Below are 26256 nucleotides of genomic sequence, written 5' to 3'. Positions count from 1 at the left end.
GTTAATGTGTCTACTCGTATTGTTTTGTGTGTGTACTGTTCGTTGTTAAAGAATACAAAAGTCTATCACGAATAATTATTATTATTGGAGTAGACACATTAACTTATATATAAGAAGAGTTCTATCAGACCACATTTTAAGAGAATATTATTCGTAGGTGGCTAGGCTTTTCAGCGCTGTCGGTCGCGCTGCAGGGCTACTACGAAACTCGAAACTCGAAGTTCGTGTCGTACCTTCCCTCTTGCTCTCGTATTAAATATTATCAGAGGGACGCACGACACGAACTTCGAGTTTCGTAGTAGCCCTGCAGGTCTCGGCCGGCGTTGCGGCCGTTGCGCGTTGTATTTATAAATTAACGCAAATTGCTGCACATTGTCAGATTTGTAAGTTATCGTAAAAAAACGTCACGCCAAACCCACAGAGTGGCAAAGGTTTTTAACATTAACCTCAGAACTTTATGAGTTAGGTACTTATGTATTTATTAAATTATTCTTACGGAGGGCCATAGTTGCAGACAACTGTGAATTTGTTCCATGCGCCGTCGTGGCTCTGCGCGATCCCGCAGCCGACGTGTGTAGAGTCGGACCAAATCATCTGTAGTTTTAAATTGGTAATAAATTAAAAATTGCAGAAGTAAAATAAACCGTTAGTGGCTGGGTCAGGACTGCGACATTTTTGCAGTCATGTTCGTGGAAATATAGATAAGCATTCTACAAAATTATCGTGCAAGTCCACATGTCAATTCTCATCTAACATGTTACTCCACTTGGTTTTTAAACAAGTAACTACTTAACACATTTCCACCATTCTTAAGGAGTAGGTACCTATACCTAGTGCCATCCGCGAAGACGTGTGATATTGTCAAAATTAGACATAAATGACATTATAACTTTTTAAACTTTCGTGATTCTCACTCATAGTCAAAATACCACAACCGGGACTTATCACGCTATTATTGCTCAAGTGCGGGTAGTTTCGTGATACGACTGCGGCATATTAGTGATCAAGAGTTCGAAGAACTCGCGTGCTAGGCCAGATGCACCCCACACTGTCTACTCGTGACCACGGCAACTGTAACGTTGCCGAAACGTCAGGAATATTACTTACAATAATGCGTATAAAACGCGTTTGTGGTTAATTTGACTATAAATGACATTGTAATAAGAACCACGGCACGCGTCATCGTGAATGACTCTACCTATACTCGTAATATTGCTATGGGCGTAATTCAAAAAGTAGTCCCGAAAAATTTGACGTTTCTCATTCTCGAAATAGAGAGCGTTTTCAAGGGACCCTTTTATAATTTTTAAATACCTGTGTGTAATGCCCAATTTGCTTGCTGCCTCCAAAATCCTCCGGCTTTATGGCACCAAAGTAGAAGTCCTTATGTTCATCGAACCAAGCCTCGAGAGCGTCGTCTGCGTTCAATTTGTAGGAACTGGCTGTCGTAGAGTACCAGTATATGTTCTCTCCTGTAGTAAACCTTCCGGATTCTGAAGAAAACAAAACGAACGGTTAGTAAGTGACAAGGGTGCGGCACCGTAACAACCAGATTGGGTTGTCTTACGAAACGTTCACTCCAAACCACTAGTTCGTACGTACCAAAATTTTTTTCAAGGAGAAATTTATTAAAACTTCTATACTTATTTATAAACTAAATCATCTATACTACTCCAAGCTCCTATGAGAAGCCTGCTTGGCTTAAAAATATATTGATTTTATACTGCTTATTACCTCCTGTTAACTCCCATTGGCACTATTTATGCTGATGCTGAGGTGTAAAGTTTACGTAGGACGCAAAAGTTGCCAGCAATCACTTCGGAATCTCGGCCAGTGTATTAAGAACTCAAGTTTTGTTTGTGAAAATATACGACTTTAATAATGTGATAAGTGAAATGTAATAACTAACGATTAATAACGAAAGATGTGCCTTAAAAATTCGTTGGTACTTCAATTTAAGTTTCTTGTCTTAACAAAAGTTTTCCACATGATTTGGTTAGAAAAACTTTACTCTGCTGGGGACCTTTTTCCATAAATTTGCATTTAAGGTACTGTGGTAGTAGGTATAATTTGATATTGGATGTTTCGGTAGGAAGGTAGTAGGTAGGTACTTACCAACTGTTCTGTCAGGATTGTGTCCGTTTGGGTTCTTGGCTGCCCAGTGCGCTGCTTTAGCGGCCAACTCTTCATCCCAAATCTGTAAGAAGCACAATTTTGAGTACGTACTACTCTGAAACTACAGGAACTAATAATGTATTAGATATTATTTACAAGATTGAGTAGCCAAAGCGGCAATTTATTCTCTTCGTAAGAAGATACTAATTATGGTAGGTACTATTTTAATTGTTTATTGCCAACATTTAAGATTAGTACGCCAATGAAATTACCCATTTTCCAACTTTACCCACTTATGCTCGAGATACATTACATAAATAAAAAAGATTAAATAGTTAAATATTATTTGCACGCAAATTGCAAACATAATTTTATAAATTATTTTTGCAAGTTAGGAAGTTGGCGTCTTCTTTCTTCTAAAAATTAGTCAATGTTTAAAAACATGAGTAGACTGTAATTGTTTAGATTCTTTCAGCGTTTGCAATAGGTAATGCTTTTACTGCAATATTATGCAGTACTTAAAAAAATAGCAGTAAATTTAAATAATTAAAAAATGTGACCTACCACAGACTTCATTTTGGAAGCGGCGGGTTGACCATATACTTCTCCTTTGGCCACCTTCAGGCGCCTCGAGTTGTGTCCATCGACAAAGGTGTGAATTTGCCGACATGATAGATCGATCACTGAAATAATTCAATTACCACCATTATTAATTAATTTTCACTGACACAATTTAATTTCAGCGAAAATTACAAAAAAAAACTTTCGCATTTTAAGACCGGGTTCAATAATAATTTAAAAAAAAATACGAAGCTATCACTAACATTTGCTGTGAGCAAAGCCGACGATCACCAAAAGAATAACTAAACGTGCCATTGTTTGACTGTACGCTCGCAAGTTGTGATTTTGATTGTAAGTCGTAAGGTGTTTGTTTTGTGTTATATACCCAGAGCAAACAGTCAGAGCGCGCAAACAATAAAACGTTGTTGTGACGAAATTATAATGCGGGATTCTTTGACTAATTATTAGGGTTGTCATCGAATAGTTTTCATTGGTTTAAAATTTATTTTTCAGCTTGTGAATGACTCCATCAGATTATGGATTGTGGCTCTACTTTTATTTTAAGCGTAAATTAGTTCTTCCAAAAATATAGCTAACGAGGTGTTGCCGGCGACTCAATCTGCGCCGAATTCGTTTACCATTATTCCGCAGGATCTATGCAATTTTACGAGACAAAACTATGTTATAAAAGTATATAAGGCCGCCTATTGCTTACCTTGTAATTATCTCTGTGTACCTGTTTTCTGTATCGCTTACTATTTCTGGTGTACAATAAAGAGTAATTTTATTGTATTGTATATACTAGGATCTCAAGATATGTCCATGCAAAATTTGATCTAAATCGGTTCAGGGGGTCTCTATTTTTCTTTACTGTAAAGAAATCGAATACTAGGTACAGGAAATCGAACATAAGGTTGTCATTATATGGAATCACCCGCAAATTTAAACATTTAGATTTACATGATCATTTTCGCCTCTCCAATGTCGGATAGCGTATATTATACAGACCGAAGAGCAAAAACCCAGTGAGTAGATTAGTGCAAGTTTATGCGTAGCAAATTTTATAGACACTATTCACATGAAATTTCTAACATTGTAAGTATTGACGAGTCTTGGATATGCTGCTATGAACCCCTGACAAAGCAGCAATCTATACGTACAGTGAGGACGACGCAATGGAAAAAAATCCACTTGAAGATCGAAAAACTGTTACTAGCTAGCGGGGTGTGTACTGAGATTCGTCTTTCCTAGGCGTATACAAAAATTTGGTGAGCAAAGAAACTTTCAAAGAGCGGCACTCAGTTTTTGTTTCGCTTAGACAATGTACTAGCACACGATGCGATAAAGATAATAGAGTTTGAACAGCACATATGCAGATGTTCGTATATATCCAGCCTACAGTCCTGAGCTAGCCTCGTGTTAATTATTCTTATCCTCTATCGTGAAGAAAGTGATGCGTAGCGTGGCCGTGGGTTTTATTAATCCAAACGAAGCAGTACAAGAATTAGGTCGACTTTTCTTCAACCTACCTCAGAACTTATTATAATCCAAACGAAGCAGTACAAGAATTAGGTCGTTTTTTCTTCAACCTATCTTGGAACTAATTATTAATCCAAACGAAGCCGTAGGTACAAAAATTAGGTCGACTTTTCTTCAACCAACCTCAGAACTTATTGCATAACATCAGCATATTATTATTATACCTTATACATATAATTTTTGGCTTGAATAAATAAATAAACGCGGTTTTTTTTAAGACTCGGGTATTTATATCCGCGAATTATAATTTCACTAACAAACAAAGATGCTCATTTTAATGGTATTCTTTAATGACTGTATAAAAATATCTGAGGAGTGGTTTTTAAGAATGAGCGAATTTTTGAGATTTTTCATAATGTACCCCACACCAATGTAAAAATATTAAACTTATCTTTAGAAAAAACTACCTACAGTTAAAAAAACAGCAACAGCAGCTAAAAAGTAAACACTTTAGTAGCAGCCCTCGTGTAAAGTGTTCGTTCCTTATTACTATAAGGAAAGAAAGAGGAAAAGCTCTATATTCATTTAACTATAACATTTGGTGATAGCGTTCGGGTTTTTCGAATTTGCTCATAACATAAGCATTATTCTGTGTATTCTTTCAAATCTTATACCGGGTGTGGCCTGTAATATGAGAAAATAATTAAAATATAGATCATACTCGTCAAAGTGAACAACATTAGTACAGCGATTTTTAAAAATAGTTAGTTTTTTTCATTTTTATTACATTTTTAAGTTTATTCAAAGAAGCAATGTAAAGCATTTTTGCTTGATGTTTGTAGTGCGACGTCAGTTGTGTTCTAGGATGGCGTACATTGGTAGCAGTATTTAATTTGTATAAAGAAAAGAAGATTTAAAGACTCTGTTATTTTTAAAAGTCGCTGAACTAATGTTGTTCAGTTTGACGAGGAGGATCTATGTTTTAATTTTTCCTCGTATTACAGGCCACACCCGGTATATTTCGTTCATTCTTGCAACTAATTACGAATAGGATTGAAGAATCTGCCATTTCATACCGGGTGTGGCCTGTAATATGAGCAAATAATTAAAACATAGATCACACTCCTCAAAATGAACAACATTAGTTCAGCGACTTTTAAAAATAATTAGTTTTTTTTTAAATTTTATTACACTTTTCAGTTTATTCGAAGAAGCAATGTAAAGCTAAGTGCTTGATGTTTGTAGCGTGACAGGCGACGTCAGTTGTGTTCTAGGATGGCGTACATTGATAGCAGTATATAATTTGTATGAAAAAAGGAAAATTCAAAGACTCCATTATTTTTAAAAGTCGCTGAACTAATGTTTTTCAGTTTGACGAAGCCGATCTATGTTTTAATTTTTTGCTCGTATTACCTACCAGCTACACCCGGTATAGGGAAATTTTGACGTAGGTGTATGAAATAACTGTCAGTCCGTTCCTATATGTATATATAGTCTTGTCGCGATCTAGTAAAACAATATTTTCAAATTGTTCTAAATTTGTTTTGTGCCATTAAATAATATTGTAAATCTCTTTGAAAAAAATATACCTCGTTGAATTTCTTACCGGGTTCTTCTCAACAGAGGTTTTTCCAAACCAGTTGGTGAAAGTTTTTGATATTTATAAGAGCTTCTTAAGTCTAAATTGAGTAAAGAAATTTTGACTTAAATTCCAAGGAAAAGCCATCAAAGGAAAGTTGATCTGGTACTTGTGCCTCTCATATTTCATTTTTACCGTACAATGGAAAAACTTATCAAACAATGTCAAAATTATGCTCTAATGGAGAGGGCCATATTTTAAAAACTAAACTAAGTAATTAACTTACATTTAAGGAAAAGAAACGACAGAATCGACCTGGGGATTCCATTACGTGGATGGATACCGCGGTTGCGTCTTTAATTGCCATTTATAAGGGTATGACAAATACTTAGGTACTACTTTTATTATAAATGGGAAAGATTTTGCGTAAATGCGTGTGTGACTCTTTCGTGCTAAATCGGCGGTACGGATTCGAATAAAATTTCATACATTGAGCTGGACTTTTGCAATAACATGTAGGCATTGTATGCATTCATCTAAAATCCCAAAATCTTAACCAATTAATAAAGAGATTTGAAATTTTACATAAACGTACAACCTAATTAAAGTTCATCCAACTTAAACGAAGATAACGATGTAAAATAAATCCCATCCGGCCTTTAAATTCAGACCTAATTAAATTCAGAACCAGCGAAACTGCTAATGAAGTCTAGTGGTAGAAATATTGCAACAAATTACTATTATTTAAAGAAATTATATTTTAATACGGTCTCTATAGTTGATTTAAGCCTAGTCGTAGGATGTACACGTAACGTTTTTTTTAAATTTACAATTATGCGTCTCGATTATGCGTCAGTGGTCTGGAACCCATTGTATGCCAAATATTGCAAATCTATTGAAATGGTTCAGAAAAAAATCTTGCGGGCTATGCACAGGCGTATGACAGGGAAGAGAATGAGCTATTCTAATTTATTGGCGTATTACAAAATACCATCTCTTGAATCTAGACGCAAGGTGACTGATGTGTTAACCTTATATAATATAGGTATGTAAAGGGAACTATAATAGTACGGAGCACCTTGAGCGCATTAACTTTAGAGTCCCTGCGCGCACAACTTTTCGTTCCGCATCCTTGTTCGCCGTCCCCACCTCGTCCAGCAAGGCGGGCGTGCGCGCGCCTTTGCGCCGCTTTTGCACTACCTACAACAAGCTGTTCATATCGACTGATATTTTCAATAATTCTAGGCAGAAATTTAAAAATAAATTGTAGGAGATCCTATGTTGAGTGGTTTTGTGTCAGGTACAGTGTAGTAGTCCATTTATAAATACCACTTACATGTTTTAGTGGGAGCTGGGTAGGAAGAAAGTGCATGTTAGTCTCTAAAACTATTTTATAAGAAAATAATGTTTACACTTACTTCTGTTTGCTCTACTTAAATAAATAAATAAATTAAACCCGATCCTAAAGGAAATGGGATTTATGCTATGCATGTATTATGTATGTAACCTTTAGTAAGTACCTACTACATAAAGTACTTAAGTGGTTAGAACCTGTGCTCGTAGTTAGGAACAAAAGCTTATATTGAAATTTCATGTTCAAAAAGCATGAAAAACTTTTTGAGCTACAATTAATTTCCTTGTGATTAATTATAATATTTCAAATAAACTCACCCACTCAATAACTTCCTTAACTTCCTTGTGTCCTGTATGAGTAATATAAGACACCTCGTACTTACTTACCTAACCCAATTTTACTTTATGACTAATCTAGGTCCAGTGTATATCCAGCGTACTTTTAAAATAAAAAATAATTGAATCTCATATGGAATGGAGCTACCTCCACAAAAAAGAATTAAATAAATATTATGTTAAGACTTAACAGTTAAGTCTACGCACTCAAAGCCAAGCACTCTCACCGAAGAAGCCGTGGTGGCCGAGTGGTTTGACCTATGGCCTTTCAAGCAGAGGATCGTGGGTTCAAACCCGGCTCGCACCTCTGAGTTTTTCGAAATTCATGTGCGGAATTACATTTGAAATTTACCACGAGCTTTACGGTGAAGCAAAACATTGTGAGGAAACCTGCACAAGCCCTTTGCGGGGCCTTCTGTCACAGGTATCTTGAATACCTACTAGGAGGTCTCTAACCGTATTAGTTGTTCAAGTAGTAATTTTAATAAATACATTTACAATGCACGTGCTCGGAAAGTGCCTCTTGACGTGGGTCAACATATCCATAGAAAATTAGTGATTCCTGCACGCATCCACAAGTGTGCAGAAAAGTTGTATGGATTTTACTTACCGCACTTGTGCGGTAAAGTAACTTTTTAAATTGCCAAATGATGTCCAAACTATTGTTAAAAAAATAAGTCTAAAGAGTCGTTATAGTTAGGCTTTGAACAAATTAGAAAACGTTTGATGCAACTAACTGAATATTTACTGATAAGATAATACAGATTAAACGCGACAGAAAAGAGAACGTGCAAGAGGGGAGGCCTGTGCCCTGCAATGGGACGTATATAGGCTGGGATGATGACTCTCACCGAACCGAATGGCTTTTCACTTTTAACATCGATAAAAGCGGGTTCTCTCATTTTTCGCGAAAATATTTTTCCCGAATGACTCATTTCTCAACTGTTATACATGGATGAATGATTTCTATTTTAAAATTGTAAATACTTTAGAATTGTTATGAAACTAACCAAATCTAACCTACAGGGTTCTACAGGATAGTCTTGAAATATATCTTGGATAGTTTACAGTTTCAGAAACACATTTAAAACTATATGCGGCAAATTTAATTGTACTTAATTGACTCAAAAAAAATGAGCAGTACTTTCAAGCTTAATATTCTGCAAATGGATCCCTAATATATATTCCACGATACTTGAAACTATGAGTTTAGCCGAGAAAAAAATTACCTCCAATTTACTTGTAGTACCTAACCTACACATGATGTTTTCCAAATTATTAATGACTTTTTCCGCATGTTATACTTATATTAATAGACAGGTGAACTTATTTGCAGCAATAAAAAGTCATGTGTGGTGGACTGGCGACTTAATTTTATTTTCTGAAACTGCCTGATTTCGTTGAAAAAACAATGTAGTCTTTATTCATTTCTTTCATTAATTTTTGTCAGATTAATTCATGCTAAATAATTAAAAAATAGATCAAATTGTAATGTATACCTAAGTTACGATAAATCGTATAAAAAGATAAAACAATTTTTATTACCTATTAGAAATAAATAGGCTTGCGTTTGACTAGGTTTGACCACAATCACGCCTAATAAAATTAAATGCCCATTAATTACAAGATGTGTATCGATTAAATTAATAATACCTACCTTCTGATAAAATGTTATTAATTAAGTAGTAATAATGAATTAAATACTAGGTAAATGTCATAATAATTTGTTCTCGTATAACGTCTACAAGAGTTATTTTATTAAGTAGTCCTTGTACAACTATGTATGTAACCCTAAAAAGTTCGGTGGTATGCGGGCGGGCGCAGAGCCGCAATGGACATGGAACAGCAATGAACGTCTTGTAACTGACGATGATAATGATGATATTAATATATTTAGTAACAATGCTAATGAAAACTCTAAACGTGGTAACCCTGAAAGAAAATCTTGGCAAGTATTCGTCCATCCAGTACGTCATCTCATTAGATTATGGACAAGCGGATAAAGACTTCAAGATAGGCGACAGCGTGCTAAATCGCAATGACTTCGACGTGCTTTTTAAACAGAACAGTGAGAATCACTCACTACTTATTATGCCAAGCTTGAGACGAGCTCATGACGAGCTAAAGGTTCTGTGTAATCATGTCACTGTCGACATGGTTGTTTTAAAAGACGCAATAACATATTTTAATTATATGCGATAGTGTCAATCAAAGCAAACACCATGAAAGTTATTTTTTAAGGACATACCTATTGTTTAAGGTTCTAAGATTTAAAGGCCGTATCAGGATAAGGGAAGAAAAAATGCCCTTTATGATTTAGAGCTGGTTTTTTTTCTACAGTTGCTTACATCTAGTAGTACATTGAGCAAAATTTTGTTGAAAAATTCCCAGTGATTCAGCCGAAAAAAAAAACCCGAATTCATGAAATATGACTTTTCTCAAAAAGTACTTATTGAACTCTATAATACCGTCTTTTTTTCAGTTTGGTTATCTAAATAGTATATATGTCCAGAAAGAAAATTGAGTCTCCATCTTTAACATTTCTGTAAAAAACACGTAAGACAAAACTTCAAAAAAAAATTTTTTCCATTCTTGAATGAGTGACCACTCTAAGTGACATTTCTAAAAAAGCCTTATTTAACGACCTGTCAGTCATATTAGTTTGACGATTAAAATCAAAAAGCAACAGTGTCAAAATTTAAAAAATATGTTGGTTGGATTTTGTGAGGATTTTGTTACATTTTATTCTTATACCATTCCAACACCGCCAAATAACATAAAAATAAATCCTCTTTGTAAAAAAATAACAATAAAAACAATTTTTGATGGGGGGAGGGGGGGCTGGCCTTGATTTTTGTGTGAAGATATCAAGGTGATAGAAGTATTACAGAATTTCTAATCGGTAGTCCCACACCCTGGAGTGGGCACTAGACCATACTGGGGTGGGCACGGCCACAAACAACGTACAGATTTTGTACAGCTCAGCATACAAAAAAGTAAATAATCCTAATTATTTTTTCCATATTTTTCACATACATCTCATTATAGTCATTATTCATTTCATTAACAATATGAATCAGTTCCAATTGTACCTGTATAGCGGAAACGGATATAAAGCTTAGGTAGGTACATAAATAATAACATTATCAGCTGAGGTGTTTACACTGAAATATTCTGAGCAAGCAACATGTATTTTTTTAGGATTCCGTAGCCAAAATGGCAAAAACGGAACCCTTATAGTATCGCCATGTCTGTCTGTCTGTCTGTCTGTCCGTCCGCGGCTTTGCTCGGGGACTATCAATGCTATTTAAAGCTGTAATTTTGCACGAATATATATGTAAACTATGCTGACAAAATGGTACAATAAAAAAATCAGAAAACATTTTTTAGGGTACGTCCCTTAGACGTGAAGTGGGGGTGATTTTTTTCCTCATCCAATCTTACGGGTAGTACGGGGTAATTAAAATCGAGCCCCCCCCCCCTCTAAAATCTAAACCGGTGGGTGGAAAATATAAAAAAAATTCAGGGTGGTAGTAAGTATATCAAAGTTAAAAGGAAAACTATAACGGTTAAGTTTTCTTGAGAATTATTAGTAGTTTAAGAGTAAATAGCAGCCTAAGGTATAAAATATACCTAAACTTGGAATATTCCGTACAAAATACGAAAACCTCAGAAAAATATTACTTAATTGTTTCGTAATGGCTACGGAACCCTATTTCGGGCGCGTCCGACAGGCTCTTGGCCGTTTTTTTGATTATTTATTACTCAAGATATGACTGAATAAATATTTTCTGCGTATTAGCAGAAAAAACTATTCAGTCAGAATAATGAGTCACCTGAGTAGGTATAAATGTTGCCAGGTCTGATTTTATTAAAATCGGGACAGATGATGAAACAAATGGGAATTTAGGATGTGGATTTAGAGGTTGCCGGGCTTTCTGCACCCTTTTCTTTATAATTCAATCATAAAAATTTGCAACATATCAAGAGCCGCCCCGCGCGAAGCCAGGTTCATTGTTTTTAATTGGCTGAGTAGTCTAAATTACAGTGAAACTGAGAGCCTGCTCAGGGTTGTGGCCTAGGTGGCTACAGTAAATCCCACCTATCCTAACTTTTACTTTTACGCACACTGGCGAGCGCACACACACACACACACACACACACACACACACACACACACCACACACACACACACACACACACACACACACACACACACACACACACACACACACACACACACACACACACACACACACACACATACAGTTGCATACACACCTACTGTTTTGGTTTAACCAACCCTCCCCCTGTTTTGTCACTTTACCTATTTAAGTTTTTTCTCTTCTTTTTTTTTTTAAATTACCCAGTGTGTTTAAATTTTAAGTTTTAAGCTAAATCATGTAAAGAGTTTTGTACCCGAATCCCGGTTGCCACGTGACAGACTTTGCCTTGTGTGGGACCAACCGCAATGCAGTTTTGTTATGCGATACTTTTTCAATAAACTATTTTTTTTTCAATAAACTGAGAAAGAAACGGAGAAACGGAGCGGAGGCAACGGAGCGGAAGCAACGGAGCGGAGCGGAACACGGAGCGGAACGGAGGCAACGGAGCGGAGGCAGCGGAGCGGAGGTAGTGGAGTGGAGTGGAGGCAGTGGAGTAAAGCGGAGGCAATGGAGTGGAGGCAGCGGAGTGGAGTAGAGGCAGCGGAGCGGAGGTAGCGAAGTGGATACAGTGGAGTAAAGCGGAGACAGGGAGTGGAGTGGAGTACTACGGAGCAGAGGCACCGGAGTGGAGCGGAGACTGCGCAGCGGAGTGGAGGCAGCAAAGCGGAGCGGAGGCAGTGGAGTAAAGAGGAGACAACGGAGTGGAGGCAGAGGAGTAAAGCGGAAGCGACGGAGTGGTGACAAACTATGGAGCGGAAGCAGCAGAGCGGAGTCAGTGTGGTACAGCGGAGGCAACGGAACGGAGCGGAGCTCCGCTGCCTCCACTCCGCTCCACTGCCTCCACTCCTCTGCCTCCGCTCCACTCCACTGCCTCCACTCCGCTGCCTCCTATCCGCAGCCTCCGCTTTGCTCCACTGCCTCTGCTCCATGGTACTCTGCTCCGCTCCGCTGTCTCCGCTTTACTCCGCTGCCTCCGCTCAGCTCCACTACCTCCGCTCTACTACCTCTGCTCCGCTGCCTCTACTCCGATGCCTCTGCTCCGTGGTACTCCACTCCGCTCCGCTGTCTCCACTTTACTATACGCTGCTTCCACTACGCTGCCTCCGCTCCACTGCGCTGCCTCCGCTCCACTGCCTCCGCTCTGCCCCGCTACGACGGGGCTTCTATTTTCTGCTTTGAGGTACAAAAGGTAACGACCGAACCTATAATTTCTTCTGTGTTGTGTATCAAGGCAAAAGCGGCCCGTCAGAAAGTCGACGAAACCCTGCTATGGCGGGGCTTCTATTTTCTACTCTGATGAGGTTCAAAAGGTAACGAACTAACTTATTATGGAATGAGTGTATTTTTGTTAAAGTAGGTACGCTCATTGGCGTGCCGGCCGGTTACGGCGCGTACGCGCTCTTGTTCCCGCGCAGCGCACCACGAGGTGTGTTGCTAATTTTCATTAAAAAAGAAAACGAATTATTAATTTAGTTGCTAAGACATTATTTACGATGCTCTTTATTGGGAGTTGATTTTGATTAAATTAGTAGACAGATATTGAAGCTCAAAAATAAATTAAGTTGCTGATTTACAATATTAGTCGCCAAATCATCAATTTTGAAGATAATATATTTATCGGTAGCCGATTTATATTATTTGTTGTTTGTAAATTGTCGCTCGATTTTGCATAATTTGCTGGTATTGTAAAGATGGCATATTAGTTTAATAGAAGGTCTTCTATTAACCCGTTGCTTACATACAAAAACAGATGTTCCGTTACGGATGCTAAATAAAACTTTAGTCGCTGCACTTATTATTTCCCATTATAACAGGGCATATTAAGCAAAGCTCTGTGCAGTGCAGGGGGCGACACTAGCGCAAACCCATGACAACGTCAGTGCTCTTTATATTTTGTAGCCATGACAGATCATGTCCATAGAGTATTAGTACCTCTATAGAAATCATGATATATTTATTAGTAAAGTAACAAATAACATGATATTTTAAATTAGATCGATAGTAACGATAGAGCTATATTTCCAAAAAAATAACTTAAATCTAAATATATAAAACTCAAAGGTGACTGACTGACATAGTGATCTATCAACGCACAGCCCAAACCACTGGACGGATCGGGCTGAAATTTGGCATGCAGGTAGATGTTATGACTAGGCATCCGCTAAGAAAGGATTTTTCGAAATTCCCACGGGACAGGAAATAAAATTGGATTTATATTTTCACTTTTAATTAATGACCCTATTTGCGTAACTATAATTATTAGAAACTTCAAATTTGGCATGCAATTAGGTTTACTTTGCCCACCCGCGACCTTTATGATAGCTGATTTTGTGCCCATGCAATGTGTGTTCATGCAGTTCCTCCACCTCCACACTGTGGGAGCGCACAAATCACACAAATCCATCTGTCACCACCACCGCTTTACACAGGCGCGTTTCGAGTTCAATCAGAGCTCATTTTCAGAGCGACGCAACCGTTCAGCATGCTGCGGTGTGAAGTTTGGCGTGGATGGACCTAAAGTAATGCAGAGGTGCATTAGGGTGCACTACTTTACAATTTCTCGGGATATAATCCTATATGGTGTATGAAATCGCGGGCAAAAGAAACGCGTAGTAGGTACTTTAACGTTTTCTAAAATTTCAGGTCTGAATCGGCGAAGCGGGGTTTCGGAGCTGGTAAGAGTCATAATTGGTTACGTATGTGGGTATATTTTTGTATTACAAAATTTGCACCATCTGTCTAAAGGAAGGTCTTTCCGTATTTGTATTTCCATGTAATCCTCCGAAAATTAATCAAAACACGAAAAAAGGATCGCGGAAAGTGGATGTGTGTTGCTCCAAGTTTAACGCGGGCGAAGCTGCGGGCAAAAGCTAGTAATACCATATTATGTCACATACTTATCGATATATACGATATTCAATACGAGAGCGAGAGGGACCGCACTGCACTCTGACGGTAGAAAATTTCAGTAATATTCCCAATTGTCGCTGGTAGAAGGAATAAACATATTTATTTCACTAACCATCTTATTCATTTATACATACTATATACAAACATACGTGTTTGTATGTTTGTGACTGTATGTTTGTATGTTTGTCCGTCTTTCACTTTAAAACGCAGCGACGGATCGACGTGATTTTTGGCATAGAGATAGTTTATGGGCCAGAGAGTGACATAGGCTACTTTTTATCCCGGAAAAATGCACAGTTTCCGAGGGAACAGCGCGCGATAACCGAATTGGACGCGGGCGAAGCCGCGGGCAAAAGCTAGTTGTAACAATAAATAAACCGCTACGTAGTCGGCGTTATTCGCGGTCTCGTATTTTCCTAGGTTCTAATTTGGTTAAGCAATAAATATCGACACTTCACACCAATTTTACTGACCTAAGTAGTCCCAACCCAAACTAAGCAAAGCTTGTGCTATGGATACTAGGCAACGGATAAATATACTTATACATATAGATAAATACATACTTAAATAAATACATATTGAGCATCCAAGACCCGAGCACAAACATTCGTATTATTCATACAAATATCTGCCCCGGCCGGGAATCGAACCCGGAACCTCAAGCTTCGTAGTCAGGTTCTCTAAACACTTGGCCATCCGGTCGTCAGAATATTATTGCGATTAAAGATTGTATTAGGAAAGCTCGAATAACAAAACAAAATACAATTCAAACTGTTTATTGCAAAAAAATATTAAGATTTTATAACTAAGGAGTGCGTGCGTAATTTTGTCCATTAGCAAAATTAGAATTAATAAATACATATTATATTATGAGTATTTTTCTGTCATATTATTACTATTTATTTATCTATACTCGTATGTCTCTGCGTATGCTTATAATATTCAGTGCCTTCTTAATTAAGTTATTCATACCTTTAAAATTTTCTATTACTTTATCTAGTCTAGGACATGCCTGGGAAGGCCGTTCAGTATGAGAGGTAGACAGGTAGGTAATCCGTAGAAATGTGTCATTTTTTCGACTTCAGTAGGTATACATGCAAGACCATCAAATATCAATACTAAATTTACTCTTAACCGTATTAATTAGCGCGCTTCAGCAACTGAACATTTATCTCCGTAAGGCCGGCTGCAGTCTTCGACGCCGCACACCAACTTCCCGCTTCCTGGCCCGTCGGTGCGGTACGGGTGCTCACCGATATAGTTGCCACTGCACAAAGCAAAGAACACATTTCCATAATTATTTTACAGATACGTGGCACAAAATATACCGTTAGTTTCGATGACCAGCGTCGGGCTGGCTGACCATAAACCAATTGACCTAGTCCCAAACTAAGCAAAGCTTGTACCCTACTATGGATACTAGGCAACAGATAAACATACTTATATTATATAGATAAAAACATACTTAAATACATATTAAACGTCCAAGACCCGAGACGAGAGCAAACATCCATATTATTCATACAAATATCTGCCCCGGCCGGGAATCGAACCCGGAACCTCAAGCTTCCTAGTCAGGTTCTGTAACCACTGGGCCATCCGGTCGTCCAACCGATATAAGTATTTATTTAATTCGACAAAATTAAGAGTTAAATATGATGGCTTTTATTAAGCGGCTATCTTGAACTAATACACTTAAACATTTAATAAATTTGGTACGCGCTTGCGTGTTTGGTACGCGCTTGCGTGTTTGGTGCGCGCGGGTTTGGGTAGGCGCATGATCATAATACAAGGTCGAAACAAAAATTAACCTCCCAAGTATCCTGTAGGTAGTGTTGTAGATTATTTATCGTTTAAATCTAACGGCAAATTTCCTGTATTAATTATCTACCCTAACATCTGAGACCCTAACGTTTTTATCGTACGTATCAATTATAACCTTATTCAGTTAAAAACAATAGAAACGGCACAAATTCCTCATGCAGAGTTAGAATTAAAGGACCCAGCTCTATTTTCTGAAGAAGTGCCGAGCATGCATTATAGAACAGAATTGAAGGCCCGCAATCCGAACATAATTTGCTAACTGTCCATGATGATTTGATTAGATAAAATGTTAAGACTATGCCAATGAATAGAGAAAATACTTTTCGCGCTACCGTCGCGCTACAGGCTTTGCCTCTGAGGCTTTGCCACACTGAAACGCTATCCCCTTGGCGTCACGCATTAGAAATGAACGCAAATCGTCACTGCACACTGTGCTGTCGTATTTGCATTGCAACTTGCAAGTTCTCGTAAAGAGACGCCACGGCAAACTCACAAGAGCGGTGCTTTGTTTATTAACTAAATTGTTCTTACGGAGGGCCATAGTTGCAGACAACGGTGAACTCTTTCCATAAACCGTAGTCGTAGCTCTGCGACATCCCACAGCCGATGTGTGTAGACTCGGACCAAACCATCTGCAGTTTTAAAGAATGATAAATAAAAAGTGCAGAAGTAAAATAAATCGTTAGTGGCTGCGCCACGGGGTTCGATTTTATTAGTCACGTTCGTGGAGATAAATAGCTAGGTAGGTAAGTATTTATACTTGTTACAATGAGATGTTAATGTTGTTATGAGATTTCGTTAAAAAAAATCTTTTAATCCAAGATTTTTTGCTTAATGTACTTGCATAGTCATTCAAACAACATGATATAACCTTACGTACCAAGTTTTCAAGTAGATAATACACTTGATCCTGGCCGGACAGCCAGAATTTTTCTACCGTATTATCGTATAGTCACCTAATTTACATACATACCTAGTTATCCCAAATTTTAGCTCTATTGGATAACAGGAAGTGGCCGAAAATGTTTTAAAATTATAAAAAAAAAAACAATACGTCTCGTCCCAAGTTTAAGTTACATGCTCAGCTCAGCTTCCCTAAACCGCCGAGTAAAGTTTTCGGACCCAGCTCATATTTTATTTTCTGTTGTTGTCAATGTATTTTAGTTACAGTATATCAAGAAATTAATTTTCAACTAAACACATTACTCCATTTCATTTTCTAATTTTCATTTCAAAAATTACCCCCTAGAAATGCGACGCTGCGTGCTGCCCATACCAGAATAGAGAGCGTTTTCAAGTTACCTTCATGATTATTTTATAAGTGAACTTAAAAATGATATTTTGCTATACCTGTGTGTAATGCCCAATCTGCTTGCTGCCTCCAAAGTCCTCCCACTTTATGGCATCAAAGGTGAAGTCCTTATATTCATCGAACCAATCGTCGAGAGCTTGGTCTACGTTCGGTTTGCGGACAACGTGCCAGTATAGGTTCTCTCCTGTTGTAAATCTTCCGGATTCTGAAGAAAATTAAATTAATGTTTAATACTTAAGTACCTAACAGTGGAGTGACACTTTAACGTCGACTCCCACCGACCTTCCCAAATCACTAGTATAGTACAGTCAAGGACAAAGATATCGACACGGCTAAAGTTGCAAAAATATGTATACACGGCCTTAAATGTTAAGTGCATAAAGTCGTGTATACATATTTTTGTAACTTTGGCCGTGTCGATATCGTTGCCCTTGACTGTACATACATACTTACCCCCTTATTCATAAACGACAATCAAACCTATTTTAGTTAAAATGCCGCTAAAATTCGTTTGTCCTTATCTGTCACTTCGACATTTGTATTTGTTAGAAAGGGACAAAGCATTTGTTAGTTAACATAGGCTTGTTAAGTTTTATGAATAAGGGGGTTTGTTACTTTGTTAAGTATCTGAACTAACACCAATTTTGTCCAGAAGAAGATTTAGTAAGGAAAGACGTCATGGAGACCTTATTCCGTAGCTCTTACTTAGCTAATACTTACTCGTATGCTACTACTACTGCCTACTGTACTGTAGCAGTATTTGATAGTGGAAGTTTTACTTAGTACGTACCAAGTGTTCTGTTAGGGTTATGTCCGGTCGGGTTCTGAGCTGCCCAGCGCGCTGCTTTAGTGGCCAATTCTTCATCCCAAATCTGCAAGAAGCACAGTTATTAGTGCATTAGGCGCTTCTAACAAGATTCATCATCCCAGCCTTTATACGTCCCACTGCTGGGCACAGGCCTCCACTCAGATGAGAGAGTTTGGGCAGTAGTTCCCACGCGGGCCCAGTGCGGATTGGGAACTTCACACACATCATTGAATTGCTTCGCAGGTATGTGCAGGTTTCCTCTCGATGTTTTCCTTCGCCGTAAAGCTCGTGGTAAATTTCAAATGTCATTCCGCACATGAATTTCGAAAAACTCAGAGGTGCGAGCCAGGGTTTGAACCCACGATCCTTTGCTTGAGAGGCCATAGGTAAAACCGCTCGGCCACCAAGGCTTAACAAGACTATCTAACAAGCTTACAAGCTTTTATTTAGCTTGCCCTGTGTTTATGTTTGGGTCAATCTTAGAAGCTAAATTTGACCCACTTTCTGAGTTCAGATTGACTTGAATTTTGACATACTTAGTGCATACTTAGTGGCAATACAATAATCTGGTAGTCTCCAGGTAGGCCGGCCAAGACCGTCTCCGCAGGACGGAACTCCTGAAGCGTTAATAGCATCGACTTGAAATTTGGTACAGAAATGTAGGAAGTTTAGGTGACAATGCGAGAAAAGTCAACAAAAAGTACAATCAACCAAAAAAGCTTGCATTCAAAATATTATTTTTATCTAAAACTTATTCTACACGTAGGTGCAAACCTTGGGGTTAGTGGCATAAAGGTGTATTATATTTATGACATCTTGGTTACATATATACTTATGACCTTGACTGTATGGTACAGTACATATGTAGATAACTTCACCACTTAGAAAAATATAGGTCAATTAATAAAAGTTTAAAATTTGCCCAACTTACCACAGACTTCATTTTGGAAGCGGCGGGTTGACCATGTACTTCTCCTTTGGCCACCTTCAGGCGCCTCGAGTTGTGTCCATCGACAAAGGCTTGAATTTGCCGACATGATAAATCGATCACTGAAATAATTAAATTACCACCATTAATAATTTACGTTCACACACCCAACCTCTGCAGTTATGCGAAAATAAAAATAAAGTTTTTCCGGAAACTACGTAACTTCCTGTTTCACCATCTATTGATTAAATTTATTTCACGGATAAATGTGATGCCATCTCTGTTTGTTTTGATCGAATAGACGGAGACGGCATCACATTTATCTGTCAAATAAAAAAAACAATGGGTGGTGAGAAAGTCCCTTAAACTTATAGTGCCTGGCCGCTAAGAAGTCAATCCTGACACATTGCACAACTATAAGTTCCTGATTATTGTTAATGTGAACCAATAAAAAAATGCTATATTAACTACTCTATCGCACGCACAAGTACCTAAGCATTGCATTTTTGTCTATGATTCATATTGTTTATATTCAGAAACTTCATAGTTTTGAAATTTGTCAGGATTTACTTCTAACGGCCGTTGACTATAAGGGTGAAATTAAAAAAATCAAAATAAAATTTAAACTAAGAACCACTAACATTTGCTGTGCGCAAAGCCAACGATCGCGAAAAGAATAACTAAGCGTGCCATTATTTTTTGACTGTGCGCTCTTGTAAGTTGTGATTTTAATTGTAAAATCGTAAGTTAAGTTTCGCGTTATATACCCAGAGTTATCAATAAAACGTTGTGACGCAATTACAGTGTGGGACTTTTGTTTGGTCTATTATTAGGGTTGCCAGCGAACAGTATTTAATATTCATTGGAATATTTAGTTTATTTTTCAGGTTGTGGAAATCACCGAGTACTCTTCTGGTAGCTCTACTTTTTGAATGACTTCAAAGAAGGAGGAGGTTCTCTTTAAACTGTATGCCGGAGTTTTTTCTGTTTTTTTATGTATGCTTATCGATTTCTTTTCAAAATTATTTTTTATCTGGAAGAGTATGAAGTCAAGAGGTGATCCCATTTTAACCAAGTCAGGATCTGTAGATCTATATCCTGTGATCTGTAGGGTGGGTCCTCCATCGAGGGAAGTCATTAAAATAATATTGCAGGCACACATAATATGATTTGGGTATTTTTGTATTAACTAACCGTTTGGTGAGATGGAACTGATGAAGAAGAATACAGGTGGCCACCGGAACTCGTCAATACAATTATTTCATGCTCGCCTCAATGCGTATAAGATGTTGCACATACAAAATAATCAGTAGTAGAGTCCCACATTATACAGTGGAAAAAGATAAAAAAGGAGCTAAAACTTTACAAACAAAGGGTAGTTTATGGGAGGTACCATAAAAAAAATACAAATTGATTTCCTACCATTTTGTCTGCATAGTTGCTACATATATCCATGCAAAATTACATCTTTCTAGCATTGATAGTCTCGGAGCAAAGCCTTGGACGGACAGACAGACCAACAGACATGGCAAACTATAAGGGTTTTATTTTGACATTTTGGCTACAGTACCCTAAAAAGAAACACCCAGTACTCCTGTACCCTGGCTCAAGGTACTATCACCATTTTTTTCTCAAATATGCATCAATCAACATCTAAGCTACATAATATCCAAGTTTCATAATTTCGGTGCAACACTGCAAAATACAAGGTATTTACGTAACGCCTAAAACCTGCAAGAATGTTTAGTGTTTTCTATTTAAATCACACAGTCAAATATAATCAAATATGTATTTTTTTTATTTATGTTTTATATATGTGCGAAGAGCGAATAAATATTTCTATTTTTATTTAAATACTGGATTTTTCGGTGTACTGCCTTTTCGGCGAAATATGTTTCGCCAAATTTCACTTAGCAACCAACCTTTCGCCGAAGTTTCATTTGGCAAACCAATCCTTGGCATAACTTTGCTTCGCATTTTTCTTATTTCGCAACATTTTTATATTGCAAAATTTTACTTCATCACACTTTTATGTGGCAAACAATTATGTAGCAAATGATTGGCTAAGGCAAATAACAAATAGTCAAATAACATTTGGCCAATTTTTATACATAAGGTAGGTAGGTATATCAGTCATGATATATAATAAAATTAATAAATATTAAATTATGTGGCGGTGAGCGAGCGAAGCGAGCGAGCAAGACGAGACTAGGCAGAAGCGACTTGGATAGGTTAGGTTCAGAAGATGTTAGGTTTTTTTTGTAACAGAACGGAAAAAAGTCATTGGCTTGCTTGATTGTTTGTTGATTTGACGAAAACACAAATGACATCTTAAAAAAATCCCAGGTAATAATTTGCATAATAATAATTTATCGAATCATTAGTTGGGAAATGATATCAGTGCGAAATGTTGAGTTGGGAAATGAAATTTCGCCTAAATAAAAATATGGGATAAATAGTTTGGGAGTTAATAATTTGCTAAATAATTTTCCCAAAAACATTAGTAAACCGGATTTTTCACATACTGAGGCTTTATTGTCTAACATTCGGAATCATAATCATTTTGTTTGTTTGTTTTTATTAAGTAAAGCAAGAACCTAAGAATAATTTATATTAAATTAATTTATACTAGTCGCACCTTCAGTAGTACAAGGGCATTATAAGGGTAAGGGAGTTAAAAAAAAGTTGAATTATCCCCTTGTTCTACTAAAGTTGTATATTGTTTCACTTATTAATATCTTGAATTAAACAGGAAAATATTTACAGATTATTCGAAGAGGGCAATTGCTTTTAAAATTGTTCTCACTGTTACACAAACTTTATATCAGTTAGTTAAAACCCATTGTGATATTGGGGAATAAATGAACAGCAAAAGCAAAATGGAATAAACATATACAAAACATATGTAAAACAGAGTGACAGCAAAAAAGTTTGTTTGTGTTCTTGGCAATGGATGGTCTTTCTGAAAGCGCTGGTAGTTTAAAAAAATACGTGTAAAAGTGCCCATTGCGGCCTATTTACTGAATAAATGATTTGAATTTAAGCCAACCAAATACTAACTCTTGTTTGTTACATTTTAATTAAAAAAGCCATGCAATTATTTTCTGGCACAAAAAGCAAAAAAATATTTTTTTTTCACTTTCTCACCCACATTTTAGCTAATTATATCACCACTCCCTCATATACAGTGTTTTTATTGATTTCCATTATCTCTTCAATTGATAGTGCACCACAGCAACCATAATTCAAGACTATCTTTTTCTTAAGTACCTACTTAAAGGAATCGATATTGAAACACTTAAGGGAACTTCTTCACAATTAACGTTCCTGCATTGCATCGGGATAAGAAATATTTTGTAAAAAAGATTACGAGAAATTGACATAACGTAATGAATAAGCGCCACCGTCACCTTTTACAAAATATTGCTATGGATTAGTTACACTAAAGAGCGAAAAATAAAATAATTGTAGTATACAATTCCAAAAAAATACGAAAATAACTAAAAACAAGCACGAAAAATAATTATGCGCTTCCACAGGAATCTACCTAAGATTTAAGTGCGTTTTCTGCTATCTTGTCACTTTTCTGCAGATTTTATTGTTTTATGCAAATATTTTTCGCATTTTTTTTTGTTATTTTCGTGATTTTCTCGGAGTTGGTTAAATTTTTATCTGGAATCGTTCTAGTGGAACGTATTAACTCGATGGTTTTCAAAAGAGTGAGTCAGTCACGTGCACGTGCACTGAGGATTTGTCCAGGTTCAGTATCTGTAATTATCCAGTATAAGCGAGCCCTGTCTATATGCAAAATATACGCATTATGCAGCCATTTTTGATTGGTTAGTGACAAACTTTAAACCTAAAATTGCTAAAAGTGGCTCCGAAGCGGTAACGTTTCGTGTGCTCTGCCTACCCCATTTTGTGTGTGTAGTGACATATATTAAAAAGTGAAATTAACACCTTATTTTTAATGAAGTGTCTTGTTATGAGGGCTATCGTTTTTTGTCTCACTAGATGGCGCACTGTTGCGTGAGGTTTTTAAGTATGGCTTTCAAAGTCTGTTATTACGGGCGTGAAAACAAAGTTTAGATTAAAATCATATTTAATACACCTTAAAACCGTACCATAAAAATATCGATCATGCCACAGTGTTGCGTAGTCCCCGTTTTGTTCGGAAAAAAGGGAGGAAAAAGGTTTCCGAAAAACAAAACTGTCTCAAAACACAGACATTCATAGCCCCGGAACGCATATTTGCCATAATTAATTTCAGATATTACAAAATATTCACACAATTATTCTAATTATAATTAAACCCGCGTAGCTCACTCAAAAACTATGAGATTTGACATTTCGGAGACCTCACGCTACACTAGCGCCTCTAGTGGCGAATTCATTCGCGATAGCCCTCATTGCGTTGACTTAAGAATTTGATTTTCCAATATGAAAATTGTTATACTTACTTACCTTTAGACAAAAACTTAAGTGGCAACCCTGGTGTAATGTGCAAAGGATTATCGCTTTAATGAAAGGAAAAAGGAAAGCTCTATTAATTTAACGATTACCTTTAGCAATAGCGAGATCGGGCTTTTCAAATATACTTTTAAGCATATCGGCGTACGTTTTACATCCTGTGCCTACATTTCTATTATTTTTGCTGCTAAGCAGGTACATGCGGAAAACCAAGCTTAGACAAGAATGCCTACTATTAAAGTAGTAGTAGGCTTTATAATTTTTTTAAATGTGATCAAATATCTAGTGTAAACGCTATACGCTATATCAAATGGTTCACTCATTATAAAACAACAATATGAATAGAATTAAAGGATCTGTCTTTTCATATTATTATGCTCGCTCAAGTACACATTTTAACGTAGGAGGTTATTTGAAATAACTGTGAGTTCGTTCCTAGTTTCGTCGCGGTCTAGTGCCTAATAAATGAGGCTTAAGTAGTTTCCCGTGCTAGGATAGAAAGCTCATAACGTTACACGTTTTGGGGTCTATTTTGTTTATCTATCAATAAGATGCTGTAGGAAGAATTTAACGACTTAGAAATGTTGAAAAACCTATATCTCGAAAACTGCAATTAACGGTTTTATTTAGGATGGATTGAAACCCATAGCACAGCCCATAGTATGTAGGTGAGGTAGACGACTAATGTTCCACTCCTGCTGGCTCGTGCTGAGGCACCGACTTCGAGCTAGTAGGTACCTAGAAAATATTTTCAAGGGTTTTGTAGTCGGTTCCATTTTCCGTTATTTTTCTATTTTTTTGGAGTCGGTTTTACTTTCTTGTTAAAAATTTTTAGTTGTCTTCTTTGGCGGCGTTTTTTTTCGGGCGTTTATTTATTATTTTTGAAAGTTGCAGAACTAAAGTAGTTCCATTTGAGTACCTAGCAGAACCTTTGGTTTTTATTGCTCCTGTTACAGGGCCCACCCGGTATATGTCTATGTATATGGCTACCATTGACCGCTGACTCCCATTACCCGGTTTTCCCCTACCTGTGACAACCAGGAGTAAGCATAAAATCGAGTTCCAAAAATTACGTACCAGTCAGGTACCTACAATTGAAGCTAATAAGTAAAGGCGTGTTAAAAAAACTTAACTAATTAACTTCCTTTAAGGAAGGAAAGGAAACCACAAAATTAAACTGGGCATTCCATTACGTTACGTAGATAGATATTGCTGTACAATGAAGTAAATTCGTGGAAATATGTGAGTGCGCGCGCGTGCGTGTTTGTGTGTGTGTGTGTGTGTGTGTGCTCTACCTTGATCAAGAGCTAGAGCCAGGGCCGGATTTAGTGGAGGGCATTCAGGGCCCCGGGGCCTCCACAAAAGAGGCAACCAATAGACTTCTGATTTTTTTTTCAAATTCCGACGAGTAAACACTAGTAAACCACTTTTCCCTTGAATACACTCCTTTGTCCTTTGTCCAGTCGGAAAACGTCCACTGCTGAACAAAGGCCTGAACGACAACTCACCACTTGCATCCATCGGTTGCCCGCAACTCACGATGTCGTCACTCCACTATTGCATTGCATTGTATTGTATTATATAAATGGCCTCCGAAACCATTCTATTATCTTCATTCTTCGTCACACCTGTATAATTTACTTTTTACTATTTATGTATTTATATATTTAGTTGCACCTGACCTGTCCCATTGTCTGTCTGTCTGTCTGTAATCAAATCTTGCTAGTTAAATTCGACCAACTTCCAGTAGTTGATAAATTTGGTATACTTATGTAAATCGCATGACATTAGAATAATCTGGTAGTGACATCCTGGTAGTCCAGCCAGGATCGTCTCCACAGGACGGAACTCTTCAACGGTTAATGGCATCGACTTGAAATAGGTGACAATACAAGTACAGTTCACGAAAAGAACAGTCAGCTAAAAATGTTGTACTAAGACTTTAACTGTCCGTGCATTAAATGAAATGCACCTGCAAACTAGCTCTGCCACGTCTACGTGACGTCAGAAATTGATGATTCTGTACATTTGTGCATTACCTGTAATGCACGGACGTATCTCCCCTGAAAGTTACGAAAGCGAGGGACAGCTAAAGTGTTAATAAAACCGGCCAAAAGCGCGTCGGACACGCCCAAGATAGGGTTCCGTAGCCATTACGAAAAAAATCAAGTAATATTATGTGCGTTAAACACAATTAAAACACTTTCGACAGTCTTAAAATCTATTACCAGAAAAAGAGCGTATCTTCACGGCAATTACGTCCTTTTGTTGAGAAGCGTAGTTTTTCGGCAATAACTCAAAAACGGTATATCCGATCATGTTGAAACCAATTTTCGTTAAATAGTACATTGTGTCTTAAGGGCGGTAAATAAGGAATTACGAACGAGAGTCGACTGAGGGCTTTAATGAGTCGAT

General features: G+C 37.3%; 3 protein-coding genes across 4 annotated transcripts in view; all 3 read right to left on the bottom strand.

Annotated features, from left to right (window-relative positions):
- Positions 1–26256, bottom strand: part of LOC141427523 (uncharacterized) — a 131746-nt gene that overhangs the window by 61556 nt on the left and 43934 nt on the right. The gene's annotated exons all lie outside the window — the stretch shown is intronic.
- On the bottom strand, positions 497–3022 carry LOC141427537 (venom allergen 5-like; the record flags this gene model as incomplete). Its single annotated transcript, XM_074087071.1, is given in 5 exon segments — positions 497–594; positions 1315–1493; positions 2116–2197; positions 2680–2798; positions 2940–3022. Coding segments are annotated over 5 exon segments (530 nt in total), but the record flags the coding sequence as incomplete, so codon positions are not given.
- Positions 15325–20083, bottom strand: LOC141427069 (scoloptoxin SSD552-like). The gene is made up of 6 exons (XM_074086299.1): positions 20013–20083; positions 19375–19493; positions 18426–18507; positions 17674–17840; positions 16855–16955; positions 15325–15766 (listed from the first exon to the last, which is right to left on the bottom strand). The coding sequence occupies exons 1-6, from the start codon at positions 20062–20064 to the stop codon at positions 15643–15645; spliced, it is 645 nt and encodes a 214-aa protein (XP_073942400.1). The 5' UTR covers positions 20065–20083; the 3' UTR covers positions 15325–15642.

The sequence above is a fragment of the Choristoneura fumiferana genome, chromosome 4 (assembly GCF_025370935.1).
Source record: "Choristoneura fumiferana chromosome 4, NRCan_CFum_1, whole genome shotgun sequence".
In the NCBI taxonomy this organism is placed as follows: Eukaryota; Metazoa; Arthropoda; class Insecta; order Lepidoptera; family Tortricidae; genus Choristoneura; species Choristoneura fumiferana.
This window is presented reverse-complemented; position numbering and strand designations above follow the sequence as displayed.

Coding starts and splice junctions, on each gene's coding strand:
- LOC141427069 (XM_074086299.1), bottom strand. CDS start 20,064: ATGGCACGCTTAGTTATTCTTTTCGCGATCGTTGGCTTTGCGCACAGC. Junction 18,508..19,374: donor CTTCCAAAATGAAGTCTGTG/GTAAGTTGGGCA, acceptor TGCTTCTTGCAG/ATTTGGGATGAAGAATTGGC. Junction 17,841..18,425: donor TAACCCTAACAGAACACTTG/GTACGTACTAAG, acceptor AATTTTCTTCAG/AATCCGGAAGATTTACAACA.